Raw genomic sequence first — 18,614 nt, 5'->3', positions numbered from 1 at the left:
AAAATAACGATATGATTGTCGTGTCGTTTTGAGGCATAAACATAATGCTTTCGCCTTTACCCGGATCAATACAAGCTCTGTCAAAGTACTGCAAGAGAGAAAGAAAAAGAAAAGAATCATAAAATTAAATTCCATTTTATTGGCATATTCAACCTTCAATTTATTTTCGAAATTCTTTATTAAATCATATTCGTCTTAGCTTTCCTTCGGGTACATATCAAAGGCCAGGATGTTAATTTATTAACACAAAAGAGTAGTAATCAATATGAGTACTTTTATTATTAGGAAATACATCGCCACCATAAGTAAACCCTAAAATATATATTGTTACAGTACCAAAGTACATGCAAGCGTACTAATCACGTAGCTATACTAATTCGTGTAACTTAGCAAACTAGTTTATTGCCAGTTTATTACTAATCTCTTTACTTAACGATAAAGAGATAATTAGGACCTTTGTTGTGTGGCTAAGTGCTTTTCATTATTCTTACACCAGTTTCAATTTTCATTTAAGCACGAAAGTAATGATCGGTTGGAAAGTCATGGTCCGGCTTTTCGACCCCGTCAACACTTCTCAGCCAAAAAGTTTGTTCGTTAAAGGACGAGTTTTTCGGGACGTCGTCGATGACGTGTTCATAGCCTTTTGGGACATAAATTCCAGTCCTCGGATGCGGTGTCCAATACGAGGATTGTGTGTGATGGCCTTTGTTTGAAACCTTAGCTTGATCGCTCGCTATTGCTTCCGCACGGATTTTGCTGACTTGGCTCTCTGCTCGTTTGGTTTCTCTGTACAGAATGACAGCCTCGTGTTAGGGTTTTTATGTTCAAACGTAGAAAATTTCATGCAACAGCGTAAATAGTAGGGAGATTTGATCTCAGTGTATATGCTGAATGATTATAACTCGTGTAACTTGTTCACAATTTGCATGCTGAAATATACACTATTTTCATAAAATAATATGACGTAATAAAATAACTCGAAGAAAAAGTGATAGGGAGAGAAGATTTAATAACAAAGGTACGTACTAGTCATTTAGTTATGGAATATATATATAATAATAATACTAAAATAATAGTAATTCGGACCTTATAAGTTATAATAACCCGAAGTAGGTACAAATAGTTATGTTGCATACAAATTTTTGGTTTTTGGTTTTTGAGAAGCAAAAGAGTATACATATACTACTACTTAGCTACATATATATCCTAAATAAATAGATACACATTACCTAAGTAAAAACAGCCCCGTTTTTGTGACTCCACTTCTGACCATGCCTAATATGAGTTAGAGAGTTTGTAGCGTTGAACAGAATGCAAAATGAGAGATGAAAAAAACAAGGGCAAAAGATATACGTATATGATATAAGTCATATAGGACCATCTATTTATACTAATTAAAATCAAAGAAAATCTTCACTCATTATGTGATATTGCAAGAGAATAAGTTCCTTTTTGGAACGACTGGTGACGGTCACATTGCATTTTATTTTTTAAATTATTTATTTTTAAAAGAAACTTTTTTATATGCTTTTGGTTTTTAATCGAGTATTTATAAACTGGAAACATATTTAACACGGGTTTCCGGAATTATGCCATGATCTAAATTGATTTGGTATCATGTTTATAATAATTCAGAAAGTAGTACATGATAATATATTAGGGCTAATTCAGTATATTATTAAGGGAATTTTTTTTAATAATTAACTTATATCAATGTTATGCATCACCATATATATATATATATATATATATATATATATATATATATATATATGTGTGTGTGTGTGTGTGTTAATTGAAAATACAAGCCACATTACAGATGTTGATTGGAGAGCACTCTCATTATTATAGATGCAAAATGTGGAATTTATAGAAATTTCATGACTAAAATAAAACTATACTAATTTATACCATTAAGTAAATACAAAGTCTATAATGACTTCGTTATGTGCAGACTATAAACAAACAAAAAATGGACATCCTAACTGAAACTCTCATTACAGCACGGCAAAGCGTGTTTACATTAATTAATTAATTTATTTGGTGATAGACGCATTGTGGTTTATGGCATAATCTCGTGTGGTTACAAACTACACTCAAACACCATTATTTGGATGCTCGAACTTATTTGGGTTAAAGAAGGTTTTATGAAATGATTTGGCTCATTGTCATTGTCGCTGCTACTTAAAGTACTTGTGGAATATATTATTAATTTCTTCTATGTGACCGTTGAACTCATAAGTACCAAACGTGGCAATTCGTGCTCTTTATTATCATCAAAGAATAGGAATCATACTTTTGCTCGTGATTGTATTATTAGTGTGTGGCTAAAAACCAGTCTTTTTTTTTTTTACTTCTGCTTTTAATTAAGTTGGAGTACTTCTGTATATGTCATGGACTCATAAGGAGTTGTTTTAATAACATGCTAATCAGAGATGCGATTATATTTATGTAATATTGTCGATCGATGCTTGAGGTTGTAGGGAATTAATCTGTTTTCCCATTATTGCGATTCTCAAAATAATTAAACTGAATAATACATTAATTAAATCACTTGGAAGTATTCCAAAAATTAATTAAAGATTGTGAGAAACTTTCCTACGAAAAGAAAATCGAAAGAGGTTGCAGTGACTAGTCTTAATAACGAATCACCTTGTTACAAATTACAAGAACCCAACAATCAACAAACATTAAAGAGGATAAACGAGTTAAATAGACTTTCGATTTCTCACCAACAAAGTAGAAAGCGCAATCATCTTTGGAGGAGATGGCATACATGACTCTGTTGGTGTATGTAGATATATATATATATATATATATATTTATTTTTTTTGGGAAATTTCACTTTTTATATCATACGCAATTACTGAACTTACGAATTTTTAAAGATATTTTTTAAACTTTACACTATAGTAGATTTTTATATTGGTAGGATAGGATTACTCTGAAAACCCTGTATATATAGTTCTGACAGTTTTGTTATTAATAAAACAACTAAATGGATTGTACTTTGAAGAATTGAAGTTTCAGTATTCCACATCAACCGCACCTTATTAGCACACAATCTGTGATTAACATAATTTCACATAATATTATTATTCTAAAGAATATCTGGACACAATAATTTTTTTTTTTTTTTAATGTGCAATACGATATGAAAAGTATGTATCATCTCAGTCTCGGCTTCTTCTTTGATAATTTTAAACGGACTACAAGATAATAGTTAGTGTACTTGCTTTCCTATTATTCTGAACGCGCTTTAATGCTGTTTATTTTCAATTGATTTATGTCTAATCTTTTACTACACATTATGAAATAAATAAGAAAAATAGTGTGGAGACGTGCAAATTGGATTCCATGGAAGACTCCCGCCATTATTGCGTTGAGTCTGACATTTCTTTTATTCTTAAAAAAAAAAAAAAAAAACTCTCTCTCTATTTCTCTCGCGCGCACAGAGAAAAACACTGAATTAGAATAAAATAGAATAAAATAAAAACTAACCAGAAGAACAGAGCTCTGACAAAACTGTTCCAAATTAATAAAATGTGAAAAAAAATAGAAAGAGAGAAATGATATAAAATTTAACAGGTTAAAGAAGTCTAAAAAAAAAAAAAAAAAACTCAGACGAAGAATAGAAGACAAAGAACGTTCAAAATCGACATAGATGAAAGTCAGAGTCAAGCCCCCAAAAACCAAGTTTGGTTCGGCCGTGGTTTTCTTCATCTGCTTCCTCTTCTTCCTCGCCGGTTTCTTCGTCTCCAATCTCCTCTCTCAGGTCGCTCTTTCTCTCTCTCTCTCTCTCTATATATATATAGTATATACCTAATGTGTTTGACCGCGAACTTGAATTTGGAAATATCAATTGTGTGTTTGATCGGCTATTTGGAATCAGGATGTCGCTGGAGTACGGCCGAGCCCGAGAGTCCTCGAATCGGTCGGAGAGGATCGCGATCCGTTGCCCTACGGCGAGACAGGAGACAGCTCTATTCTCTCGATTCCGTTTCAGGTTCGTCGATAATCGCCTTCTTGATCAAATCGCGATCAAGTAGACTGAACTTTTCTCGTGTCGTACATACGTTTTCTTTTGCCTTTGCTTACTTTTTTTTTTTTTTTTTTTTTGTGTGTGTGTAAGAAATTGATTAGAATGAAAAAGGAAAGTGTTGTGATTGTGTTCAGAGGTATTTAGAATCTGTTGAGAATCATATTGATGTGAAGATTGCGAATCATAAGCATATTGTTTGATCAAAATCTCCCACATTTCTCCGCGATTGTTGATGATTACTCCAGGTATTAAGCTGGAAACCGAGGGCTCTTTACTTTCCGAGATTTGCAGATCCCGAACAGTGCAGAAAGGTCATTGCCATGGCGAAAGCCAATATGACTCCTTCCACCTTGGCATTGCGGAAGGGAGAAACCGACGAGAGCACAAAGGGAACAAGGACGAGGTATCTTTGGACATGCCTTTCCTTTATTGAGCTGATTCTCTCGGTGAATTTTAGCTAGCTGAATAGTTCTGCTTTATTCTATATTCTCATCTTTAACAAATGTTTTCCGAAAAATTGAAATTCCCTTTTGGGTGTACATGTAATATGATACTTTCTCTTTATTCTTCACTCTAATGGTCATTTTCTTGGGGATTATTAGATTTGTGTTATTTTTTGGGGTTTATGATGTTACTCTCTAAAAATTAGCCATGCACTCGTGAATTGCAGTTTAAACGATATGAATTCCTTATTTTCTCATTATTCGTTTATTGTTTGAAACCTTCTTACAGATGTTTTAGTTTCAGATGATCTAGTTGAGTGTCGCAAATCAACTGCAATCTGAATTCTTGATCTTTTCTCATTATTAGCTTATTAGTTGACACCTTGTTACTTAGGTATTAATTAGTATCAGATGATCAAGTAAAGTGTCACAAGTTGATTTCAGAAGGGCTAGTAAGCATTTTTTATTTTACAAATATAACTTCCAAAACTTTTGCTAATTTTCATTAGTTTCGACTAGTTGAAAAGCAGTTTTAGAATATGCTTATGAAGTCAAGGTAGTTTTACAAAGTACATCTGTCTGGAAGTTGATGATTACTGTTGATTAAATTTTTGATTAAATATTGCAACAGTTCAGGCACCTTCATTAGTGGAGCTGATGACAAAACAGGCGTCTTGGCTGCAATTGAGCGAAAGATTGCTAGGGTCACAATGGTACCAACATCTCATGGAGAGGTGAGTTTTTATTATTTTCTTAAAAAGAATTTAATATGTCAGGTGGGGTTCATTTCATAATGGCCATGCTTGAAATAAAAAAATGCAGGTTAGTTATTTTATTAGTTTTTAATCTTATTGGCCAAAAAAGCAGATTAGTGTTTATTAGTTTCTAATCTTATTGGCCGTTGGTGTTCTTACTTTTGCTGGTGTATGCATATGGAAGATAGCACCATAAGGCAATGAGTTAATTAATGTATTTCTACTGGTCTCAAGTAATCTGTTACAGATTGGGATGAATATATATGTATTTTCTGGATCATCTTGTGCTTCGTAAAAATAAAATAAATCTTTCAGAAAAGTACAAGTTGTCTAATTTAGAACGCGTAGCATCTCCGTATATTTCCATTCTTGTATTTGAAAAAGATGGATTTTTTTTTTAATTTTTTTTTATTAATTCTAGTTTTTACCTATGGTATCTTTTGTTTCTCTTTTTCGCTTTAGGTATAACTCTTGCTTAGGCATAATTTTTAGTAGAATTTTAGAGTAATTAACCTTTCATAGCAAGGCAGTTCTTTATTTGTCTGAATAATGTAAGGATGTCACCTTATGATGTTGCAGGCATTCAATATTTTACGGTATAACTTAGGCCAGAAGTATGACTCTCACTATGATGCATTCAACCCATCAGAATACGGCCCACAACAGAGCCAAAGGGTAAATGCGCTGTTGCCATGTAAATCAGTCAATGTCATAAGCGTTTTTTCATTTTTTTTTTTTTCCTCTTTTAATTTTGGCTAAGCAGGTCATCAAGGTTTTGGGAGCTAAGCCAGTATTTCTGTGCCTGTTCGTTTTTAAATAGCTTGATGAGTTTCCTTTTTAAGTTTCATCATCATTTCGTTCATTTTACGCTGAAATAAATTATTATATGCGTTTTCCGCTAATTTTGAATTCTCTAGAATACCTAGAAATTGTTTAAATGTTAGAAAGCTCACGGCTTTTAGATTGTGTATTCATTATAATTCTCTAAACTCGAAACCAAAAATGCAGATAGCTTCTTTCTTATTGTACCTATCTGATGTGGAGGAGGGTGGTGAAACGGTGTTTCCATTGGAGGTACTTTAGGATGATCTCGCCTTCTATTTACTTCGTATATGATGCTTTTTTTATTTTTATTTTTTTATATATTGTGACCCTCACAAGATTTAATCCTTCTGATCATTTTTATTTTTATTTTAATTCTTGCAGAATGGCGAGCAAATAAGTACAGGCTTTGATTATAGGAAGTGCATTGGCTTAAAAGTAAAGCCTCGACAAGGAGATGGGTTACTGTTTTATTCAGTTTATCCCAATGGCACAATTGATCCGGTAACACTTCATATTTATTGCTTTTCCTACTCATCCTCTTTACGCACTGATACTTCCAGTATAGATGATTATTCAAATATATTGACAAAAAACAAAATGGATAAGGTCTTCCTCAAAATCACCTGTCAAATGGCATCTAGAGTGGCCGTGAATATAGGTTTATTCAATGTTTGTTTTCCAAAACCAAAATGCAATGGCATAATGAACATGAGTCTTAAGCGCCTTTTTTGAGAGTCCAGTTTCCACTGACGAATACAACAAGAGGGGAATTTAAAAAATAAAAAATAAAAACCCTGAATTCTTAGATAATGTATGGCTTATTTATGTTTCTTGTTTCACCAAACAAATAGCCGTGATTTTTTTTTTTTTTTTTTTTCCAAATTCTGCCTTTAAAATAATTGACCAACCTGCAGTTGTCTCTCCATGGAAGCTGTCCAGTTATAAAAGGTGAAAAATGGGTTGCGACGAAGTGGATCAGAGATCAATTAGAAGAGAGCTAGTTCTTTTTGGATAAACACTAGTCACCAATTTATTATCATCGTGGTGCCTTGAAACAGAATAATGTGTTCCTTTTAGGAATATCGCCTCGTCATATTTGTATTTGGATTATATATCTATTCTAGTTGTACTGTACCATCATTCTTGGAAATGCAAGTTTTGTCACATGGTTATGAAAAAAATTAACGCACCATAATTCTTAGTAGAATTTTTATTTATTTATTTTTATTTTTATAAATAAATATAATACTAAAAAGGATGTTGCCAGAAGACGGATTATCAATTTATCATCCTAAATTTTAAGTGTTGATTGCTACAAAATTTATATTAATTGGTTAGCTATATAGTCCATGTAAATTGGAGTACACATAGCATAGCAAATAGCAATGTTAGAAAAAATAAAATAAAAAGTAGTTTTTTTTTTTGAATAGTACGGATTTTCCATTAAAATTGGGCAAAAAAACAATCAATACAGGAGAATAACACCTTAGTACATGGATTATCAAGACTTAAGTCGAGGTGAATCTAACACTAACTTCCGGTAAAAGTACGATATGTGCAAACTTCTGACAACGGGAAGAATTACAAGCACCAATAGAGCACACAAGAGACTCGTTAAAAAACCCAAAGAATGGCGATGGAAAAATCCAACCAAACTCGGTCCGATAACCCACGAATAGGGTGCTTCTTCAACCTGCATAGATAAAAACCTAACAGGAAATCCACTACGGGAGAGGAAACTACGGCTAATCCGAGTCCAACACAAAACAAAGCATAGCAAGAAAAAGATAGGTCCATGCCAACATAAAAAAAACAAACTAAAAAAATAAAACTGAAACAAACTAAAAAAAAGGCGAACACCCGCACCCAAGATCTGCAGCGAGCACGACCGTGTCGCGAACGTCGACGAGCCACAACTGTCACTCGGCATCAAGCTTCGATGGCTCGAACCCGTGGCACGTAGCACCTCCAGCGATTCCATCCGAGAGGGACCATAAGGATCGGGGTCGATGGGACCACGTTGGAGCTTCAGATCTACACACGAGAGGGTGGGATTCGCTGTGCACCTCCGAAAAACGCTAGTCCACACCGTCGGGGCTGAACCGGTGCCGGGGACGTCGACCGCAGAAGATCTCCGGCTTGGAGCACCTTCGCCGGCGAGGGTGGCTTCCGACGAGGGCGAGTGGGGCGTGAAGGAGCAGAAGCTTCCGCTGCATCTTGGTAGCTTGTCAACACCCAAGCCACCGAGATCGGTGAGGAATCGCGAGGACCATCGGTGGAGGGGGTTCGGGGCACCGGAGATCTCCCGGAAAGACTCCTCATTCGCTCTCGAGACCTGCAAAAACCAAAACCGGGAGGAGCACCCGAGCAAGACCACACAAGGACAGCCGGAGGAGCAGGCTTTCAGACCGGAGAAAACCGTCGCGGGGTAGCACCCAAAACGTGAACGGGGGTCGGAGGGGGGAAGGAGACGGTTGACCGAAGTTGGTGTCGAAAGCCCTAAGTGCATGGCTCCCCCCAGGACCGACGCCGAGGCTGAGAGCACGCCGGCGAGCAGCATCCTGGGGGGCGGCGGCGACTGCTACAAGGAGAAGAAGAAGTTAGAGAGAAAAAAACCCTAGTTTTTAGAAAGAGAAAAATATCTTTAAATAAAAAAGTAGTTGAACAGAGTTCATAGTTTATATGGTTTGAATATCAAAAGTAAATGTTAGTCTGTATTCTCCGAATAATATAACATTTACTTTTTATTTTATTCGGAGAATACAGACTAACATTTACTTTTGGGATTCAAACCATATAAACTATGGACTCTGTCAATAAGGGTGTCAATTAAATTGAATTGAATGCATGTATCAAAATAAAGGATATTATTATTGCATTAATATGGTCATACCCAAAATTAGAGGGCCCAACCAAAATGGTTCGGGTTCGGGTTTGGCAGATCAGATTTTCGACCGCTATGATTACACGGTCCCTTTCACCTGAACCGTTGGATTGGGGGCCAAAAGACAGCGATGGACCTGAAACGGCTAGTTTGGATTTGAATAAGTGCCATTTTCACTGATTTCTCTCCCAATCAATCAGCCCAAAAGCATTAAATTCAATCATCGAAACCAATTTCCGTTTCTTCTCTCCACTTTCAAAATCTCTCTCGCTCTCTATTTCTCTACTGATACACACATTTAACTTCTCTGCTCTGTTCGTTTGAGGGAACAGCTTGTGAATCTTCCGATCATTTCTAAATTTCTTTTTCTTCGGATATGGATCTTGGATGTTTAGATATGGGCTGTATAGCAGTTTCGGACAAGAAACTCAACTCAGAGCCTGCTCTTGACACAGACAGCAAAGAAAGCGACGCTGGATTCGAGTCTGTCACAGCAACTTCGAAGATCGGAAAGGTCTGGACTCGCTTTCGCTTATTTCTATGTATATTTTCGAATTGAAATACTTCTTTGGATTTGAGTTTCACTCAACCATTAGTTTTCTTGGCTTATTAGTGATTAGGTTTGATTTTCTTTATTAAACCCTGATTAGGTCAACACACAGACTCTAAATCGGCCATATTGTTGCCCATCAGAGCCCTTTTCTACTTCTCCTGTAAAAGAATTAACACACAATCACAGTCACAATTGTTGTGTTTATATATTATGCAAAAAAAAAACTTCGAGATCACTAAAATTTAGCAACAATTGAACAATTTGGGTCTCCACTCTATGCCAATGATAAGTTTATATATTGTAAACTAAGCGAGTTCGAAAATCCAATTCTTCCAGTTAATTTGAATCCTTATTTTGGCGTACTTCACATTTTGAAAATCTTAATACTTCTTGCCCGGCTGAATGGATGCCTTCAAATTCACTGTACCTTCCGTCTAGGCTCTAGGTTTCATTTCACTTATGTGTAGGGATATTTCATGTTCTCTTTCACTTCTGTTTGAGATTTAACCATATATTTTCCCTTTTTTTCTTCTTCTTTTCAGAATAGGAATTCAAAAGAGAATACACCAACTACTGTGAATTCCATAAACAAGTCAGCTTCCCAAATTAAGAAGCCAAGTCATCGAAAAAACTCACCGGTCAATTGGTTCCCTCGGAAAAAGGTGGACTCGTTCTTGAAGAGGAAAATTAAAATGCTTCAGGTTCATCCCAAGCCTTGTGTATTGCTCTTATTACTTAAAAATTCAAAGTTGAAATATAGCGGCATAATAAACCTATGAACATCTTTTTATTGACAGGAAGTTGCCGGAATGAATTTGACACTTGATGAGACCCTGGATGATTCTAATCCACATTATTCTAAAGTGTTGAAAGAAAAAATGGCAGCTAGAGAAGCTGCAAATAAGGCAATCGAGGCTCGGAAAGTCGCCTTGGTGGAAGCTTCCTGGTGTCGAATACTTAAAGCGGCTAGGTGAGACTGTCAGCTGAAAAATGAAAAGACTTGAAACCTGCGTAGTTATTTTTTTTTTTTTTATGAACACCCATTAAATTTTATATATATGTTATTTTATTTTTAGGATTCAAAGAAAAGAGGCTGAAGAAGAACTGGTGAAAGCTGAGGCAGTTGCAGCAGAAGCTTTTGAAGCAGCATTGGCCATAGGAGTGAATATGTACGACATTCCAAATTGCCCTCATAAGCCTCATCGAGTGGAATCATCATCGTCATCTTCTTCTCATTCTAGAGAAGGCTCAGCCACTCATGGTGTCACGGCTTCTTTTGAGACCGCGTTCGAGGTTGATAAAGAAGTGGCTTCATCGGTGAAAACCGCGCTGATTAAGTTCGCGAACGGCTCGTCTTTTAATAAAGATGAGTTCAGAGACCTGCTTCGGAAAATTAGCGAGAACCCGGACACAGACGAGAACGGAGAGGAACGACCTGAGGGTTCTTCTCCGAAATCCGAATCGAAGTTGTCCGGGTCGGAAATAGAAACGGCAGTTACTCTAGAGTCGGGTAGCAAGATGGGCTCGCAGTCGAGAATGAGAAGAACAAGAAGAAGCGGCAATAAGAGAAGGAAGTCGCTCGAGAAGCTAAATGCCACAGTTAGACTCGTGGACAAAATGTTTGAGAGGCTTGAGCGTTTGAAAGAAGAAGAGCTCTCTTCTCTCACCACCATAGTCGCGACATGTGGTCTGAGCGCCGCGTTGGCGGAGATTGAAAGCAACAAACTGAACGATACGGATCAGACCTCACGGAGGATGTCCTCTCGGGTCAGTACTGAAAAGGTCGATAATTTGATTGGCAGGCATGTAAAAAAGAATCAAACAGAGCAGGAACTCCCGAGCTTGGACAAGTGTTTGGTCAAGCATGTGACGAGGCTAGAGAGGGAAGTTCAAGAAGCCAAGAATACCAGGAAGGAATCTAAAGAAGAAACAATGGAGGTTTCTTTTAAAAATATTGCCGAAGACACTGAAACTCCACTGGTTGACGAGGCAAAGAAAAGCTCAGCAGGAGATTTCAGAACAGGTTGCGAAGTTTCGGACTTGGGAAGTGTGCTCGTTAATAAGCACTCGTCAAAACTGGAAAAGGAAATCGAAGAAGCCAAAAAGAACTTCAACAGAGAAACACAAGCTGCGAATAGAATGGTTGAAGAGGCGAAGAAAAGTTCTGTAGGAGGTTGTAAAGCCGGGAGTAATATTCCAGATTTGGGAAGTGTGCTCGTCAATAAGCACTCGTCAAAACTGGAAAAGGAAATTGAAGAAGCCAAGAAGAACTTCAACAGAGAAACACAAGCTGCTAATAGAATGGTTGACGAGGTGAAGAAAAGCTCAGCAGGAGATTGCAAAGCTGGGAGTAAGATTCCAGATTTGGGAAGTGTGCTCGTCAATAAGCATTCGTCAAAACTGGAAAAGGAAATCGAAGAGGCCAAGAAGAACTTCAACAGAGAAACACAAGCTGCGAATAGAACGGTTAGACATGTGAAAGAAGACATTTCAGAGCTCCCGGGTCTAGATAAGGTCCTAGTGAAGCGCATGACTAGACTAGAGAAGGAGGTTCAAGAGGCAAAGGACAGAAGACAGAACGAAGCACTCGGAGTGAGAACAGCAAACTCGAAGGGAAAAGAAAACAAAGGCGATCCAAATACAAAGCAAAGTGGAGATAGTTTAGAGAGTGTACTAGTCAAGCCGGTCCACAAGTTAGAAAGGGAAAAGGCACAGGCATTGGTAAGCGAATATGGATACGCTAAACCCGAAAACAAACCGGGCATTGTTAGCACAGAATGTGAGAGCTTAGAGAAAGTCTTGATGGTCAAGCCAAAGTCAAGGCCAGAGCGAGGAATGAATATGGTTGCTTGGCAGGAGGAAAAAGAAGAAGCGAAGGAGGACCGTACTAAGGTCTCCGCGGTGGCTCGCAGAGAAGCGAGGGAGAGAGAGTTGCAAGAGGCTTGGGGTGGTTTTGGATTAGGGAAGTCCGTGAAGCCTCATTTGTCAAGGCTTGAACGTGATAAGGTAAAAGTTTATAACAAACAACATTGCTATATCTTTTCATTTTATTTTACTTGCATTGCTGACATTCATGTCATTTTTTTTAAGGCTGCTTGGATCAAAGCTGACGAGGAAGAAAGGAAGCAATCTATGGTTTTCTCCGATTGATGACATTTGTAGAGGAAAAAAAAAACGTCTGTAAAAACCTGATCATCTTACGATTCATGCTTCTCGCTTTCCAATTTGGTTTTGCTTAAAATGTAAAGAGGTGATCTCTTATGAAAAGCAAGTTGTTTTCTCTCGATGCTTTTGTCATGTTACAAAGAGATAAGTTTCAATATATATCATCGATGCGGAGACACACAATTTGATAGATGGTTATAGTAAGCAAATATCGTTAAGATTGTCTCCATTATGATGGATTTATCTTGTCTATTTATTTATATAAAAAAAAATCCATCATTTATCTAATATAAAAGTTTATGAGAGTAGCACTCCATATTTGCACCGCCGAAACAACTTTCACACTTGAGAGAGTCGCAATATATTTACTACGGTGGTAGTACGCTTCTTCAATGAATTATTCATGAATTTAAAACTATAGTTTGTATCAAACACAAGTTATGTCCCGTGTCATAACTCTTTAGCAACAATTTGGACACGGACAACTATGACCATTATATTAACTCCAATTCTCGGGTCAAGACTCGAACTCTCTCACACACACACACACACACACACACATATATATATATATATATATATACATATACATATATATATATATATACATATACGCACGTGGTGATTATAGATATTAACTGGTAAATTTATTTTAAAATAATGTTATGGCTTTTTAATACATCTTTGTTAAAGAGTTTTACCAGTATTCATCAAAGTAAAACACAATTGAAAAATAATATGAAATTGTAAGAGATAATATTCCATAATAAACCGTGGGAGTAAAATAAATTCAAATTAAGTAAGAGATAATAGATTTTGATTCTTCATCTCTAGAATTTTCAATCTTGATCAACCTCCTCTTCCGCAAAGTCATACACAATGAGCTTGACGCCAAATATGGTGCAAGAGCTACTTATTTCATAGCGCAATCTACAAGCATCATTGCAATGTGGAAGAAGCATTAGTACCATGACCTTCTAAATAATTATGAACTTTCAATTATTTGCACCATTGCTTTACACTTGAATTTTGTTGAGATTAACCACTTCGTCATTATACGGAAAACGTACTATAATTACAAATGGGTTATATAAATGAAATTCAAGAACAAAACATCAACTGATCCATTTGAAATTAACATCCAAAATCCAAAATAGAGAAAATTTTAAATGAAATTAATAAAACAGGATTTGACAGAGTAATTCTCAAGGAGTGATCTACAATTAGTCCTAGCAACAGAGAGACATTGTACATGAAGCTCAGATTATATTACCTACCGGAAGCTATGTTCTTGCGCTCAGCATGGCTCGATAAAATTTGCTAATATATAAGTAAATTATGCTTTCAAACTTGATAATATATAAGTAAATTAATTTTTTTTTTTTTACATAAATGGGCTAACTTTGAACTGGAATCCAAAGAATGAGTATTTAATTCATACGTTTCTCAATCATACTAAATGGTAAAGCTAGAATTTTAATTTGATGAACCACCACCTTAAATGAGAAAACTCCTATAAATTTGTGAAGACCGAAATCATGCCCTAGAACCGAATACTGCAAGGAGAAATTACGCAGGACATCAATCAATGAACTGTGAGGAGAAAATGTTTTAGACATCAATGTACGTACCTTGGAGAAGAGAAAACACCGAATCAAATTATTTGGACTGCAATTAAAGGAAAGGGGTAAAGTGAGTTTGTAATAGAGAGAGAGGGAAAATATGAACCTGAATTCGTGGATAAGGCCATGCTTAAGAGCTCGTCATCGAGGTAGAAGGCGGAACGTCGAGCTCGCCATTTAAATAATATTATAATATTAATAGATCATCAGTTTCATACACAAAGTTATTCATGTAATCACTATAACACAATTTAATTGAAACTTGTAGCGACCAGTGAGTAGAATGTGCTGCAACCTACAAGCCCCTGCAATCACACACCCACAGGCACTGGAAATAACTACAAAAGAGTAATACTAACTACGTACTGAGCCAGACCAAATAGGGAGGTGTGAAAGACAAACTTCAAAGCCAACAACATAAAAATTCACACAAACTCAGAGTAATATAAAACAAGACCACATACAAGTAAAAAGTTAATCTCTTTATGGCTCTAGACGAACTAAGAAATGTGTGTATCCAAACCATTTAGATTTTTGAAATCCAACTTTGCTTCTATGTGGTAGTAATAGTGACAAAAAAGGACTTATATGCATTTATCTATACACACACACACACACACACACATATATAATTCACGAGCGAGCGCTTTCCCTAGTCCCCTCGTACTGTTCGATACAAGCAAATCCAACGTCGAGTTTTTATCAACCTTAATCATTGCATCATGAATGAAATAAGGAAATCAAAAGGCGATTTTGGGTTTTTTTTTTTTTTTTTGCTTACCTTCTGGTTATAACAACTATGCGTGGACCGGCTCGGCAATGCTCCTCCAAAACCATGTTGGACCCGATCATTGTCCCGATGATGATTCCCCCGAGCCAGCTGTACCATATCAACACTGTCACCCCCTTCAAAAAAAAAAAAAAAAAACCAGGTTCAAATTTGTCAGTCATTAAACAATAAACATTTTCAGTACATGATTTATGTATTTATTTTGATTTTGTTGATACTTACCAGATATCCGAAATCCAACTCCCAGGATTAGTCCCGTACTCATCATCGTCACAATATATCTACCGATTTGGATGGCCATATGTGAAAAACATTACATAATTCTCACCAGTCAAACTCAAATTACATAAACCCTAAACTAAACCAAAAGAATGAAGAATTCTGACCGAGGAAAACACTTCTTCCAATTTGGCCACAACTTTACTATCCTCTTCATCATTCCTTGAGTTCAATCCCAAACCCGCTGTGACGGTGTGACTCAAAGACCCCCAAAACCCGAACTTTTCGAGACCAAGCCTCCTTTTTCCTTCGCTTTATTCCATGATACCACCAAATATCAATCTCAAAGCCTATCCTTATCAATATACCATAGCTAAACCCTAGAAATGCCTATAGATAGGTCATATTTAAAAATACACAAATATTGTTATAGCTTTTTTTTCAGAATTAAAATATCATACACGTGTATAAGGAAAACCCTAAGAGAGGTTCGACTCTAAAAAATCATATACCAACCCAGAAAATATAAATAAACAGATAAAACCCATTGAAGAACCAAAACATCCCAAATGAGAAACCCATAAGAGGTCGCAATTTGGGAATATGACAACACGAGAAGAAATATTTGTTTACCTTGAGCGATTCCAACGATGAATCATAATTTCTTTTCCACTTGCTCGCCTAAACCCCCAAAACTGAAGACGAATTTCATATTTGAACCTTCAAATAAAACGCTAGACGAAATTCTAGAATTTCGTATCTAAAATTCAAAAGATAACCAAAGGAAAACAAGGAGAGCCATACCTTAACCGGTTGAATCCTCGTTCTTCAGCCAATTCTCTCTCGAACTCTCTTTCTCGCTCCATCTCTCGCACTCTCTTTCTATTGAGCCTCTCTTTTTCTCTCTTTCGTTCTTCCAAGGCAAATATAACCGCTCAACCTGCCCTTTGGATTCTCATTATATTAATGAAGAGAAAGTGATGATGTGTCGTAATCTTATTGGATTACAAATAGTCACAACGAAAATGAATAGGCACTTAACATTTCGTACGGTGACAAAGTAAAAAAAAAAGGTTTGTATTCAAAGTGAGGTGTGAACAGTCATTTCGAAATTGGCTTACATGTCGCAATTTAATTGGTAGATCCTTATGAACATTGATTTCGGATTTGCACTTATTATATTTTAATAGATAATAGATATATATATCATTACTTTTTCGGCGGTAAGTTGGTAAGTTGGTTTTTGGATCTCAATCATGCTAGAATTTGAGCTTCAAGTCTTACAACAAAAAGAATAAATATACATAAACTTATAGCGGTTAAAAGAATAAACACGCATAAATTTATAGTTTATTCACATGAATTTATAGCGGTTCATCCTCAATGTATGAGCAATTTTAACGTCTACTTTTTCGCTGCAGATTTACTCTAACCTAAATCGAAAGTTATGTTTACTATAATGGTAGGGTTGTGAACAATCAAAAGAACTTTGATATAAGCGTTCTAAACATTTAACGCAAAAATATCACCTCATAAGAGAGGTTGTTCATAGAGAATATGTGAAAGTGAAAAAAATCGCAAAGGTGGACAAACTAGCTGATCTTTTCACAAAGACCTCAATGAGCAGAGTATTGGACGACCCACTGGAGGGATTAGAAATAAAGGATCACTCACATATATTTTGAGTCAAGTTGGAGGTTGTACCATGTAAATCAGGGACGGAGATATAAAAGCTCAATATAGGGGGCTTATTTGAAAAAAAAATCAGGAAGGGGTTAATTAAAAAAATTTCATGGGAAAAATGCAAAATTAAAAAAAAAATGGGTCAAAAGTGTAAATTTTTAAGATAAAAAATGTAAAATATTTTAAAAATGGGCAAAAAAATATAATTTTTTTTTAGGGGGCTAGAGCCCACTGAACCTTAGCTGGCTCCGTTAGTGATGTAAACGACGCTTATTTATACCGAGAGTTGCAACAACCACATGACAATATGACCGCCATCTGTACGCTCGCTGCAATAACCACGTGGTAGCAAGCAAGCGTACCGCTGAAAAATAAGTGTCGTCTATTGTTTACACGACGCTCAATTACGCTGCTAATGTGGCAAATTTTAATTGGTCGAAATCAATTAAAACAAAATTTAAGCTTTCAATGGTGGTGTGGAAAGATGTTAGCTCATGAGTAAAAAAAATAGTGTCAATACATAGCAACAATGCATCAGTGGTGAGTGGTGTCTTCAGTGAAAACATTAACTCCTGAACGCTTGTTGTCCTCGTGTGCCATGCAATACGCTTTGATGTGTCCTTTTGAATGGCTGCATGGGTCTTGATTGATTCCTTTTGTTCCTTGACTTCGATATGCCCTTGTTATTGATTTTAACCTTTTCTTAGATAGATGCTTGTGACAACTTTGGCTGAAAATATTTGTAGGCGTGTGTATCGTCAGTCTAAAATCAATCTATGATTCAATTTTAAAATCAATTGGTGTCAAGTGGAAGAAGTCTAACTAATATATAAACACATGTTCATTCACATACAACTAATGTGGGACTTTCTCACTTCAATACTCCCTCTCACGCGTAGTTTGATTAGGCCGAGTAACAATTTCTTTCACGCTTCGTGTGAGCCGGGCCAAATTCAATTTATGTGTATGTACAAGGCTCTGATATTATGTTGGATTCAATCTTAAAATCAATTTGTGTCAAGTGCAGAGGTCCAACAAATATATAATATTATAAACACATGTTCATTTACACACACAGTCAATGTGAGATTTTTCCACTTCAATAGCATTTAAGAAAGTAAATCAAATCAGACCACACTTTAGACTTGTCAAGTCCGGTTTGGACTGTTTTGGAGATGCTTTATTATTTGGTACAAATTCAATCAGAGAATATAAGAAAAAAAAATTAAAATTCTATATATTAACATAAATATATATATATATATATATATATATATATATATATATAAAAAATTAAAATGTCTAACCCAAATTAATTTGTCCAAATATTTTAAATTATTTAAAAATAATTAAAAAAAATATTAGGACCTCTCTCTCTCTCTCTCTCTCTCTCTCTCTCTCTCTCTCTCTCTCTCTCTCTCTCTCTCTCTCTCTCTCTCTCTCTCTCATGATTACCACGAAGTTTGGTTGATTAGGGTTTGGCCAAGTTTCAAATGAATTTGTATAATTCAATAAGTGAGTGGACATATTTCAAAGAAAGTGTGAATAGGTGATGTATCCCCTTATCTGTCTGCCACTGTTTGTTCACACGTGCACCAAAGTCTATTGGTCTCAATTGGAGTTTTAATTTTCT

At 35.9% G+C, this 18,614-nt stretch overlaps 3 protein-coding genes and 1 long non-coding RNA gene across 11 annotated transcripts; 2 read left to right on the top strand and 2 right to left on the bottom strand.

Moving 5' to 3' along the window:
* Positions 1-254: 254 nt before the first annotated feature.
* LOC149389121 (glutamate racemase) lies at positions 255-1,279 on the bottom strand. Its single transcript, XM_089622563.1, has 2 exons — positions 1,230-1,279; positions 255-786 (listed from the first exon to the last, which is right to left on the bottom strand). The coding sequence occupies exons 1-2, from the start codon at positions 1,271-1,273 to the stop codon at positions 510-512; spliced, it is 321 nt and encodes a 106-aa protein (XP_089478689.1). The 5' UTR covers positions 1,274-1,279; the 3' UTR covers positions 255-509.
* A 2,148-nt stretch (positions 1,280-3,427) lies between these two features.
* LOC149389120 (2-oxoglutarate (2OG) and Fe(II)-dependent oxygenase superfamily protein) lies at positions 3,428-7,254 on the top strand. The gene is made up of 8 exons (XM_089624539.1): positions 3,428-3,775; positions 3,893-4,006; positions 4,288-4,445; positions 5,117-5,219; positions 5,820-5,915; positions 6,249-6,314; positions 6,447-6,566; positions 6,980-7,254. The coding sequence occupies exons 1-8, from the start codon at positions 3,665-3,667 to the stop codon at positions 7,064-7,066; spliced, it is 855 nt and encodes a 284-aa protein (XP_089480665.1). The 5' UTR covers positions 3,428-3,664; the 3' UTR covers positions 7,067-7,254.
* Positions 7,255-9,175: 1,921 nt separating this feature from the next.
* LOC149389119 (myosin-2 heavy chain-like protein) lies at positions 9,176-12,862 on the top strand. Its single transcript, XM_089624514.1, has 5 exons — positions 9,176-9,463; positions 10,045-10,203; positions 10,300-10,472; positions 10,579-12,508; positions 12,593-12,862. Exons 1-5 carry the CDS (start codon positions 9,326-9,328, stop codon positions 12,650-12,652), a joined length of 2,460 nt encoding a protein of 819 aa, XP_089480640.1. The 5' UTR covers positions 9,176-9,325; the 3' UTR covers positions 12,653-12,862.
* Positions 12,863-13,311: 449 nt separating this feature from the next.
* Positions 13,312-16,271, bottom strand: LOC149389118 (uncharacterized). Of its 8 annotated transcripts, none has more exons than XR_016300744.1 (8): positions 16,103-16,271; positions 15,932-15,993; positions 15,466-15,610; positions 15,302-15,360; positions 15,071-15,195; positions 14,299-14,594; positions 14,164-14,223; positions 13,312-13,597 (listed from the first exon to the last, which is right to left on the bottom strand). It is a non-coding gene; the product is annotated as an uncharacterized LOC149389118 (long non-coding RNA). The 8 variants fall into 8 exon arrangements; XR_016300745.1 differs by having other exon boundaries at positions 14,396-14,594; XR_016300739.1 differs by having other exon boundaries at positions 14,299-14,335.
* Positions 16,272-18,614: the final 2,343 nt, after the last annotated feature.

The sequence above is a fragment of the Urtica dioica genome, chromosome 8 (assembly GCF_054948205.1).
Source record: "Urtica dioica subsp. dioica isolate 48M chromosome 8, U.dioica_male_clone48M_v1_H2, whole genome shotgun sequence".
NCBI classification, from domain to species: domain Eukaryota; kingdom Viridiplantae; phylum Streptophyta; class Magnoliopsida; order Rosales; family Urticaceae; genus Urtica; species Urtica dioica.
This window is presented reverse-complemented; position numbering and strand designations above follow the sequence as displayed.